At 44.3% G+C, this 12,161-nt stretch overlaps 1 protein-coding gene across 1 annotated transcript; it reads right to left on the bottom strand.

The window, feature by feature from the left end:
- Positions 1 to 3,891: 3,891 nt before the first annotated feature.
- On the bottom strand, positions 3,892 to 7,468 carry LOC122448319 (antileukoproteinase-like). Its single transcript, XM_043479546.1, has 5 exons — positions 7,290 to 7,468; positions 6,511 to 6,704; positions 5,465 to 5,626; positions 4,904 to 5,053; positions 3,892 to 4,148 (listed from the first exon to the last, which is right to left on the bottom strand). The coding sequence occupies exons 2-5, from the start codon at positions 6,593 to 6,595 to the stop codon at positions 4,120 to 4,122; spliced, it is 426 nt and encodes a 141-aa protein (XP_043335481.1). The 5' UTR covers positions 6,596 to 6,704; positions 7,290 to 7,468; the 3' UTR covers positions 3,892 to 4,119.
- Positions 7,469 to 12,161: the final 4,693 nt, after the last annotated feature.

Raw genomic sequence — 12,161 nt, 5'->3', positions numbered from 1 at the left:
ACTGGGACACTCCTAAGTCACAAGCACCAGGCGAGCAGGTGCCCTGGAAGCTGACTACAGGAGCTGGAGAAGATGGGCCCGAGATGAGGCTGAGAGGTGAAGAAGGGAGCCTGTCATCACAGGGAGTTCATCAGACCTGATGAGGGGGCCCATCCCACTGGGACTTTCCCTCCAAGGTGCGTCTATGAATCATTAGTTCGTAAAATAGCAGAACAAAGTGGAGCCTTAAAGGTCAAGTGGCTCATCCCTTTTTTATACAAGGAGTCGAGGAACATGGCCAGTGTCACAGACTGAGTCAGCAGCAAGCTGGGAATCAACCTCTGTTCCCGAAACCTGCTACATTTATTGGTACATTTATTTATTCACTGGTTTCTTAACATCCACATTGCCTTTTCCTTGAGAGACTGAGTCAAAGCTTGTTTTGGTTCAAAGAAAGAGATATCCCTTGCGCTAACTTCCCTGAAAGGAGAGCTATGTGAAAAGAGTTGGGATGAAAGAAAATCTGCCCACCCTCCAGGCTTCTTGAAAAAGGAAGAAACCAAGGGATTAGTGATTTGAGCACAAAATTCTTTCAGTCCGTGAAGGGCAGATTCAAAACTGACCAAGAGGATTGGAAGGGTGGACATTCTTTTAAAACAGCAAGGCAGAAAAAATTAGCCTTGTGGTCCAAATATTTTATTTTAGATAAGCTTGTTGACAGTTCTAGCCAGAGTAGAAGGCTTCTGGGAGACCTCACTATTCGCAAAAGCTTTTTGAGTCCTCCCTTTTTCAGAGCCATGTCTCACTGGCTCATGCCAGGAATGGCTGAGCCCAGGGTTCCTACCTTTCAATTTCTGCAGAAACAAGAGCCTCCAACTTCTTTAGGAGATACCTGAGTTAAGGCATGAGTTAAGATGCCTGAGTTAATTATGCCTGAGTTAAGGCATAATTAGACCTAGACCTGGGAATCTAATTGTTCTTTGTACAGATATTTTTTTCTTTTAAGTTTTTTTAATGATTAAGTTATAAGAATTATTATCAGATACATAATTTGTAAACATTTTCTCCCATTCTGTGTGGAGTATCTTTCACTTTATTGATGCTGTCTTTTGAAGCACCAACTTTTTAAATTTTAATGAAGTTAAATTTATCTCTTTTTTTTCTTTCAGTGTTTATGCTTTGGAGGTCTTATTTAAGAATTATTTGCCAAAATTTACCTCTATGTTTTATCCTAAGAAGTTTACAGTTTCATTTTATATTTTATTTATTTTTAACTCAAGGATAATTACTTTACAATTTGTACAGGTATTGAACAGCACCCTCTCCACTATTGAAAAAAATCTCCCTCTCTTTCCTACTCTTAATTTCAGAGCCTTTAAAGCATTCTACAGGGCTTCTCATAAATATCTCCTACTGCAAACCCTTAGCTTTCACCTTTCTCCGATTTGAAATTTTTATTTCCAGTTCCATATTGCAGCCACTGGATAGAAATGATTTCTAGTTTCACACAAGATGGTTTGTGAGTTTCTGTCGCTTACTCCCCATGTTAGGTGTTAGGTGTCTTTTGGAAGGAAAAAAAAGAGAGTTTTTTTTTTTTTTTGAGAAAGATTTGTTTTGTCCTAACATTGGATCCTAGAAGTACCTAGAGTGGTGGCAATATATATTCATTTTATTTTCAAGCAGTAAATCTTTTTAGTTAATTTTTGAATTGGAGAATGGTTGATCTACAATGTTGTGTTAGTTTGTGCCGTACAGTAAAGTGAGCCAGTTATGCACACACACGTACCCACTCGTTTTAGCTTCTATTTCCACACAGGTGATTAGAGTATTGAACCGAGTTCTTTGTGCTGTGCAGTGGTTTCTTATTAGCTATCTATTTTATGTCCAGTAGTGTGTACATGTCCACCTCAGCCTCCCAACTTATCCCTCCCCCGCTTTCTCCCTTCGTAACCATGTTTGTTTTCTACATCTGTGATCCAATTTCTGTTTTGCACATAGGTTCATTTGTACTATTTTTTTAGATTCCACGTGTAAGTGATGTCGTATGATATTTGTCTTTCTCTGTCTGACTTACTTCACTCAGTATGACAGTCTCTAGGTCCATCCATGTTGCTACAAATGGCATTATTTCATTGAAGTATTAAATCATGAAGATAAATAACCAGTTTCCATAGTCAGCACTACCAGCCTCATTTTTAATTCCTCTTCTACGAAAGATGGCATTTTCCTGCATTTGTTGTATATTCTTTGGTATATACTCATAACCAGCTTGATATTTTATGTGCAACTTTTAAAAAACATATTTATTTGTTTATTTGGTTATGCCAGGTTTCAGCTGCAGTCCTGGGATCTTTTTTTTTTTTTTTTGTCCTGGGATCTTTAACTGAGACATGCAAACTCTTAGTTGTGGCGTGTGGGATCTAGCTCCCTGACCAGGGATCAAACCCAGCCCCATGCATTGGGAGCATGGAGACAACCACAGGGAAGTCCCTTTATGTGTAATTTTAAAATACATATGACTATTTCATTCTATACATTGTATCACCAATCTTATTTTCCTGATAAGTTTTCTGGGATACGTCTCCATATTGATTCATATAAATTTATTTTTATTTTTCTATAGCATAGCAAGCATATCAAAGCATGAAATTTAACTATTTCACAAATGCAGGCCATCCTGACTGGTATCAGTTTCTAACTCTTTGGAACAATCTTGTAATAAACATCCTAATACATGTATTAGGTTCCCGTTGGCAAATATTTTGTCTTTCCTGTGTTTCTGAAAGGAAAGTTGCTAAATGATATGTGTAACTTCTCAGTTTTATTAGGCATAACCAGATCACTCTTCCAAGTGGTTGTACCAATTTACATTTCCATCAGCAAACTATTAAGAGTCTCTGAGAGTTTGTATTGTAGCCTTTTTTTTTTTTTAAAGATTATTTATCTGTTTACTTTCTTTTTTTTGGCTGTACTGGGTCTTTGTTGCTGTGTGGACTTTCTCTAGTTGCAGCAAGTGAAGTCTACTCCCTGTGGTGCGTGAGTTCTCACTGCAGCGGCTTCTCTTGTTGCAGAGCGCAAGCTCTAAGCACACCGGCTTCAGTGGTTGCTCCACAGCACGTGGGGTATTCTTGCACCAGAGATCAAACCCTGCATTGGCAGGTGGGTTCTTAACCAGTGGATCGCCAGGGAAGACCTACATTGTAGAGTTTTCATTCTTGCCATTCTGATAAATAAAAAATCGTGCCTGGTTGTTTTAATTGGTTTTTTCTTGTAACTAGTGACATTGAAGCTCCTATATATCTATATACAATCTGCTATAATAATCTCTCATTTGATTGTCTATTCTATTCATAGTTCATTTTTTTCTAAGAGGTTGGCTGTTTTTCTTACTGATTTGTAGAAATTCTTCACGTATTTTTCTATTTCTTTGTCTGTGATAACCATTCCAAGTATTTACTTCTAAGCTCTCATTTGTCTTTCGACTTTTTGTGTTTGTCAGTTTTGCTCCTGATGTCATCACACGTCATCATTTTTTTTAAACTCTTTGCACCTTGCTTACCCTGAGGTGAGTCTAATGTTTGTTGAGCATCTACTATGTGACAGTCAGTGAGCTATTCCTTTCACCTGTTATCATCTCTAATCCTGATAATGAAATTGTCATTGCTGTTATCATTTCCATGTTACAGATGACAAGACTAAGGCTCCGTGGGACAAAGTCATTGCCCAAATCTACAGACCCTGTAACCTATAAATGTAAGATTTAAACCTGTATCTGCTTGGAACTGAAACACTCTCTCCTTTCAATTGATATTTTATGGGTTTTTGGAGAAACCCCGCACATTCAGACATTTTATTCTTCATCTCACTCCTCATACCCTAGACCACATTCAAAAGAGTCAAGGAAGATGGAAATGCAGAGAAAACCTGGTACATTTATTTATTCACTGATCAATAGGCATTTCCTGTTGTGTGCCAAGCTTCACATTGGATGCTGGGGATACATAGATAAAACAGGTCAGATCTTGTCCCCAAAGGAGTATTGGTCACAAAACCACATCTTGACCAACGTGCTTTCATTGTTTTCCAGGCTTGCAGGGCAGGGAGGAGGGGAAATCCCCAGAGCACACAGACCAGGAAGTCCTACTGTTTTTGACCTGGAAAGGATGAATCTGTAGAAAGAAAATAAAATGGAGCCTCAGCACAAGAATTATTTAAGTGACCCCCATATCTTTCCCACCGAGATGGTCCTCCCACCACCAAGTCCTAGGTCCCCTGGGATAAGCAGAGAGCATGATGCTGGAATAGTTGAATGAATAGTGCTGGCCTTTGATGTAGGAATCAAGACAAAATCCAGGCTTTTCACAGACTCTTCTCTGCTGCCCTCTGGTAAAATCAGAGCATTGGGCCAGACTGACATCTATGCATCTTACTAGAGTTTCCTGTGGTTCCAGATAACTCAGCTAACCAGAGCCATAACCATAGCAACATTCTCTGAATACAAACAGTACTTCAAGTCTTAAAAAGCACTTTTACATTTAGTATCACCATGGATATAATTGCATCCATTTTACAGATGGGAACACTGAGGTCAAGGATGATATAGTCAGTTGCTCATAGTCACAAAGTCAGTCAGAGGCAGAGATGATATTAAAAGATAGAACTTTTGCCCCTTGTATCACGCTCCTTCCTCCTGCCTTATTCCAAGAAGCTTTCCTTCCCAGGACCCAGCACAGCCTGTCCTAGGTACCTCCTGGGATGTGGCTAGAGAACTCTAAGGGGTGAAGTTCACTGAAGGGCAGAGGATCTGCTTGGGGAATGGGGACGTACTGGCAGATGTCAAGCAACCTCTTTCACATACAAAGGAACCATTAGGCTGAGAGCATACTAGGGTCCAGGGGACGTGGAGCTTGCTAGATCTCCTCACCTTTCACTGGCAGGACGCATGAGTTCCCACACAGACCCCTGCAGCACTTGAAACCATTCAGGCAGTGGCTGTCGTTCTGGCAGTCGTTTATAGGGTTGGGCCTCTGACAGCGGCCGATGACCACTGGACACTTCCCGGGAGTGACTTTAACTGATGAAAACAGAGTCACAATTCAGAGACTTCACCCCTTGGGACATCACCCAAATTCCCAACTTCACCTTCACACCATACATGGAAATTGGCTCTTCCCCAACTTCAGGATCCAATCTGAGGCTGGTGCATATCCTAAAGGAGACTCCTTCCCACCAGCAGGGCCCCAACCAGTGTCTGACATATGTGTGTCTGATGGACAGACTGATTCATGAACTGACTGGCCTGCTGGCTGACGGGCTCACCAACTGTCCTACAGTCTACCTGAGAAAACAGAGCTGGTATAGGGGGTGGAGGAGCCCTGACTCTATCCCATCCTTCAGTTCAGACGAGCCCCTTCCACTTGCCCAAGAAGCATGTCCTCAAGCTCAGACCTCCCTGATCCCCCTTTCCAGGACTGGACTTCCTCACCTGGCTTTGACGTGTCTACAGGATCCGTGCATTTGATGCCACAAATACCCTGGCAGCATTTCTGCCTCTTCGGACACTGCCAGTCACTCTGGCATTCAGGGGGTTCATATACAAGGCACATCGCAGGGCGTACGAAAGGACAGGCTCCAGGTTTACCTTTTTCTGAAGGGTAAGAACAAAGGAGGAAGAAGAAGCTGGCACTGAGTCATGATCACAATCCTGCAGAAGGAACCAGGCGAGGAGAGCAAACCTAACCCAAGTAGCTGACCCCAAAGGAATGAAGGGAGCCATCAGGATTCCAGTTTCAAGGCAGGTGTGGGACAGCGCCAAGCTCAGCCAAACCCTCAACCAGGAGGGAGTCAATGAGAAAGGAGGTATAGATGGTGGGGTGCCGCTAGATCTTTCAAGAGGGAGACTTTGTGGAGTTTGCCAATTTCCCTGGTGTCAATATTCCCACTATTCCTTATTTCAAGCTACCAATGTGACATCAATTACCTCACAGAAGTCTTGAAGATTTCACAATCAGCTATTGCATGTCTGTAAAAGTCAGCTCTAGGGAGTGCTGAACAGAGTTCATGGTCAGGAATCCCTGGCCCAGGGCTGGCTGGGAGGGAGGCAGAAAGAGAGTGACAGCAAGAGACGCCACTCATTTGAGATTAAACAAAAGAGAACAGATCAACTGAGAAGCAAATAGAAAGAGAGAGTGAGCTTAAACAAACAAACAAACAAACAAACATTAAGAGAAACAGAGAACAATTTGGAAAATTAAAACAGATAGTGACCAAAATAATGTGACAGAGAAAAAAAACAACAACAGTAAAGAAGGAGCTATAAAGAAAGAAAAATAAGAAATACAGGGGCTTATTTCTGGATGCACAGAAACTCTCTGAGTTGAAGTCCTCAGTGACGTGCTTGATATTAAGGGCCATAAGCCATTGGAAAGAGGGCTTCAAGGCCAGCCCCTGGGCTAAAAAGAAGAGATTATTCCCATGCTGAGCCATCACTGACTCTGGCACCTGGGTATGGCCTGAGAGAGTCCAACTCACTTTTGGGAACCCCTTCCACAGGCCAGGGCATCAGGAATCCAAAGGCAAATATCACCAGGAAGACGATAAGGCTGCTGGACTTCATCTTGAGGGCAGGTGGGGCGGTGGTGACCAGTGTCAGCCTCACCCTTTATACCCGCCCCGATGGGTGTGCTCCCACCAGAACTGCCCTGAGTTCTCTCAGCTGCTATTTCCTAAGCAGGAAATTCAGGTGAGGACAGTGACCACGCCATCCAGAGTGTTGCTGGCTCCTTCCTGCCCTTAGGCAAGAGCATGAGGCCCAGAAAGGGGAATGAAGGACTTGGAGGGGGTGGTGTCAGAAAGCCACTTGGGAACACGTTAGGGGACCCTGAATCACCCTCCTTTGGGGAGGAGTAGAGGAGGGGCAAAGAGGGCCAAACAGGACATTACAAAGGACCTTGTTAGAAATCCGGAACAGTCAGCGAGCTGGGGCCTCTCAAAGTGCCATGACTTTCCCACACTCTGGGGGCCCTGGAGGATTGCCACATTTGTTACCACATTACCCAGGGTCACTCCCTTCCCTAAAGGGCAGGTGACATTTTCTCTCGTTCTCTCCTGACTTATTTCCATGTAATATTGCAGTGCCAATCACACAGAGAATCTTCGCTGAATGACAGGTGGAGGGGGGGCAGCAAGAAAACCTCTTCGGGGCTTCAGCTTTCCCAGTTGTGAAGTGGGGATAATAGTAATGGACTAGATCATGGAGGGGGAACTTGAGTTGAAAAGGGTGGAAGGAAGTCGAAGGGTGAACACACTACCTCTTAGCAGGATGGAAGTGAGACTGATGCCAAGTCAATCACATTGGAGCCCTGTTTCCTGAGATGAACCGATGGAGCTCTTCTTAGCAGTCAGTTGAAGAGCCAGTAGAAACAGGTGTGTCATTTCATATGCTCAAAAAATCCTCTCACACCCCAGAGCCATCCTCAATGCTCTTGCATGATCATAATGGACATTTATTGTACACTGGCTACATGATGAGAAGTTTAAACAATCCTAATTAGCAAAAGAAAGCCTCTTAAGGTGAAACCAAGAGGAAAAAATGCATGAAATACAGAAAATAGAATGTAGGAGAGGAAACGAAGAGAGTCCCCATGAAGATGGTGACAGAAGATCCCAGAGGGAGAGCTGAGTGCCAGAGGGTCCCAGAAAATTCATCTTCTGGAAGCTGAAATTAATGGAGAACGTCTGGCACTGATGAACACATGGAGAGGAGATTGGGCAACTGGTGAAGAGGATGTGGTTGAAGAGATGCTCTCTCAACTCATATGTGCTCAGTTGTGTTCAACTCTTGTGGCCCCATGGACTGTACACCACCAGGCTCTTCATTTCAGTCCATGGAATTTTCCAGGCAAGATTACTGAAGGGGGTTGCCATTTCCTCCTCCAGAGGATCTTCCCGATCCCAGGATCGAACCCTCATCTCCTGTGTCTCCTGCTTGGTAGGCAGATTCTTTACCACTGAGCCACCTGGAAAGCCCAATGTACATAGGAAATGTAGCAAACACAAAATCAGACAATTTTTTCACCTCAGAGAAAATAAAAAAGCCCCGTCAGAAGGGAAAAGGTGTTTGGTTTACAACAGAGTTCAACTATAACATGTTAACATAATCATGATAATGTAAACAATAGTGAGGATCAAATCACAAGGAGCATATAGTGTTGATGGGAGGGAGGGGGGGTGGGAGGGTAAGCCTAGATGCCAGAGGTGTAGGGAGCAAGCAGGTGGACGAAAATCTCCTTTTCAGTCATGGGAAGTCAATGGACTAGATCTAAAACTGAAAAGTCGAGATGCAGCATTATTTTGTCAAAGTGTAATATGAATATTACTTAGAAATGGAGATACAAATGCCAAGATGATAAACTAGAAATGGTTTCCTCTTGGGGGAGGCTGATGATAAGCAACCGATACTCTTCACAACATACTTTGTAAAAGCATGTGACTTCTTAGTCTATCTTCATGTATGAGTGAGTGATAGTCACTCAGTCCTGTCTGACTCTTTGCGACCTGTAGCCTCCAGGCTCCTCCGTACGGGATTTTCCAGGCAAGAATACTGGAGTGGGGATCCCCTTCTCCAGGGGATCTTCCCAACCCAGGGATCAAACCCGGGTCTCCCACATTTCAGGCAGATTCTTTACCATCTGAACCATTAGGGAAGGTTTTACCTACATGTATAACTTCAACAAAAATAAAGAAAATTATTTTTAAAAGAAAGCCTATTTTCTCACACAGATCCCCATGTACAATCACCCAGCATTATTCTCAATATAGGGCTCTCTCTCTTTTTTTAATACTGACTTAGCTGCGTTGGGTCTTAATTGTGGCACACAGTCCTCTCTCTAGGTACGGTGTGGGAGCTTAGTTGCCCCCGAAGTATGTGGGATCTTAGTTCTCCCAAATGATATGAAGTATGGCTCAAGGTTCATATTTTTGTATATGGATGTCCAACTGTTCTGGCATCATTTGTTGAAAAGACTTCTTTCTCTGATGAATTCCCTTTGCACTTTTGTCAACCGTCAACTGACTACTTGCATGTGAATTCACTTCTGCACTGTCCATTGACCTGTGTGTGTATCCTTTTGTCAATACCACGGTGCCTTTATTACTATAGTGTTGTGTCTGAGAACAGTCAGACCACAAACATTTTGTGTTCCCTCAAAATTCCTATGTTGAAGCCCCAACACCCAATGTGGTAATATTAGGAACTGGGGCTTTTGGGAGGTGATTAGGTCCTGAGGGTGGAGCCTTCAATAATGGGATTAGTGTCTTTATAAGAAGAGGAATGAGAGAAATGATCTTTCTCTCTCTGGCAGGATACAACAAGAAGGTGGTGTATCTACAAACCAGGAAGGGGGACCTCACCAGACACGAAATATTCCAGAGCCTTGAATTTGAACTTTACAGACTTCAGAACAGTGAGAGGTAAATTTCTGTAGTTTATTTCACACAGTTCATGGTATTTTGTTATAGCAGTCTGAGTAGATTAAGACATGTAGCTCTGTGGGACTTCCCTGGCGGCCAGTTGTTAAGACCCCAAGCTTCCAGTGCAGGTGGCCTGAGTTTGACACCTGGTTGGGGAACTAAGATCCCACATGCTGTGGGCATGGCCAAATATATAAATTAAATTAAATTTAAAAGACATGTAGTTTTATAATAAGTGTTCATCTCAGCCAAAATTTTCAGCGACCCCTTCTGTTGCCCTGTCCATAGTCCCAGGGCACGCTCCACTCCATTGCATGCCAGTGGCATCTACTATAAGCCTGTGATTCTCTGCCTGAGGGGTTTCAGGGAGCAGCCCTTAGCCAATGACAGATAGGAGTCGGAGGATAAATACCTCCTCTTTCTCATCCAGAGCGGGAAATTCCAAGGCAGGCTCTATAAAACCTCCCAGAATTTTCCAGCGGGACGCACCCCTGGTGCCCACAGCAGTAAACTCCTCAGCCCTGCCCCCTTTATGGCTTCCTTCCACTCGCCACCTCACAAGCCCATTCTCTGAAAAATGCTTCCTGGATCACTTCCCACGTAAATTATTTCTCCTCAAACTACTGCCTTAGGGTCTGCTTCCAGGAGAACTCAACCAAAAATACATCCCAGCATCTAGCTCAGTAACTGACATGTATAGACACCGATCGTTGTCAGGAGGATAGCATCTGTGTAGTTTGGCACAGACACATAGAATGTGTTGAATGAATGATTCCTTGAGGGAACCAGTGAAGGAAGCCAGGAAGTGCTCTCAGCCACACTCCCATCTCTCCCTCCCTAGTCCTGGGAGACACTCATCCATGTCCTGGTATGTACAGTATTATTTTCACATCTGGAAAAATTTCTCTGAAAAATTCCAGTAATCTCTAAGGGGACTGGAGGGCCCCTTCACCATGAGGCAGGCTGCCTGAGATCGTGGTCTTGTGCCAACAAGTTGGTGGTGGGCGGCAGGGTAGAAACCTGCTGAATTTGACCGAAAGATAGATATTGGGAAAGCTGGTGAAAACAAGGGAAGGTCACTCCAAGCATACTCCCTCTCTCCAGTCATTTAAGGGATGACAACTGTGGCCGTCAGATCTCCTCCCATCATAAATGCGCTTCACGGTTGAATCCTTTCTGCAGGGGTTTTCCGGCTCCAGCTCTTTCCACATGGATATTTTGAAATTTATGTAAGGTTGGAATGTCCTTGCAAACATCCCCACAATGAGCCCAGGGCTTTCGGAGGCGTCTGGGAGAAAGCACTGTCCCAGGTAACTGGTTGGGAATCCTTGCCTGGGGCAAGAGTGGTGTTAATTTCAGGGAGGCCTTGCACAAGCTTTGCCAGAAATAACTAAGGAGGCAGCCCCTCCCCAGGGTCTGGGGTACTGAGGCCAACTGGATGGAAGAACTTTGATCCGAGTTTGGACTTCCTCTTTCCCTTCTGCGAGGTAAATGCATTGCTTTCCTACACTGGACCTCACGATGTTTAGACACACTTCTGCACTGGCTGTTGTTGACATTTATCACTGTAGGGGGACCTTCTGCTATGGTTTTGTACCACCAGAAGCCTTCCAACCTTCCCAGCTAGAGCAGGGCTGCCTGTTACAGTCTGGGCACTACCTCCTGACCCACCAAAGCTACTCTCTTCCAGGGCTCATACCGAAGACATCTGTGATGGGAGCACTGCTGTGGGTAACTGGTTACATTGAACACTGTTGCTTCCATGCCCAGGTGCCTTCAATACCTTTGATTGTCTCTGTACGGCTAGGACCCCAATTAGTGTTTTATGCTAGCATCTTACTCTGAGGCACATCTTTGAGCTATTGCAGTCTCTTTGTCCAGAGGAAGAACCAGAAATGCCTGAGACATCCTCTGATCTCCCTTCAGCTCCTAGGCAATCTTTGACCACTATGGGAGTACAAAACCCCTCTATTGGTGTGCTTTTTTTTTTAATTAAAAAAATAATTTTTTTTTTTTTGGCTGTGCTGTGCAGCATGTGGAATCTTAGTTCCCCAACCAAAGATCAAACTCATGCCCCCTGCTTTGGAAGGGCAGAATCTTAACCACTGGACCTTCAGGGAAGTCCCCCAAACCCCTCTTTTTAATGGTTAAAAGGTCCGTCTGGGATCAGGCTGCGTCTGGGACATCCTCTGAAATGGCACCACCGCTAGGCTTCTTTCCCTCATCTCCTTACCAGTTTCTCCTGGGTGCCCTTGAGCCCTTGGCACTGGAGAAATGGGTAAGGGGGAGAACCCCCTGAGATGGTGACTCCATGGGGCTCTTGTTGAAGGACTGGGAGTGGGTATGATACTGAAGGACAGGAAGCCTGGCAGAGGGAACAAGGCAGAGAGCCCCTTTCTGTGGGTCTGGACCAAGTGGAAGATGGATTGGGACACTGAAATAAGCCTGGACCTCCTCTTTAGCTTTCACGAAGGGGCACACATGTGTCCACACCTGCCCTCGTGGCCCTTGAGGTTATTACCCTAGCCACCCTGCTTACATTGATGCAGCAGGTAGAGACTCCCATCCTTGCCAGAATCTCCTTGGCATCTCCCAGGCTTTGCTTTAACTGGACAAGACAAAGGTGCAGGTTACAGGGTACCTCTGGATGCCTCCTGCACGCTGCAAATCCCAGCCCAGGTCTGAGCGTTAGTAAAGAAATCAACCTCTCC

Source organism: Cervus canadensis, chromosome 10, assembly GCF_019320065.1.
Source record: "Cervus canadensis isolate Bull #8, Minnesota chromosome 10, ASM1932006v1, whole genome shotgun sequence".
Lineage (NCBI taxonomy): Eukaryota > Metazoa > Chordata > Mammalia > Artiodactyla > Cervidae > Cervus > Cervus canadensis.
Note: the sequence above shows the minus strand (reverse complement) of the source record. Positions and strands in the feature narration are given on the sequence as shown.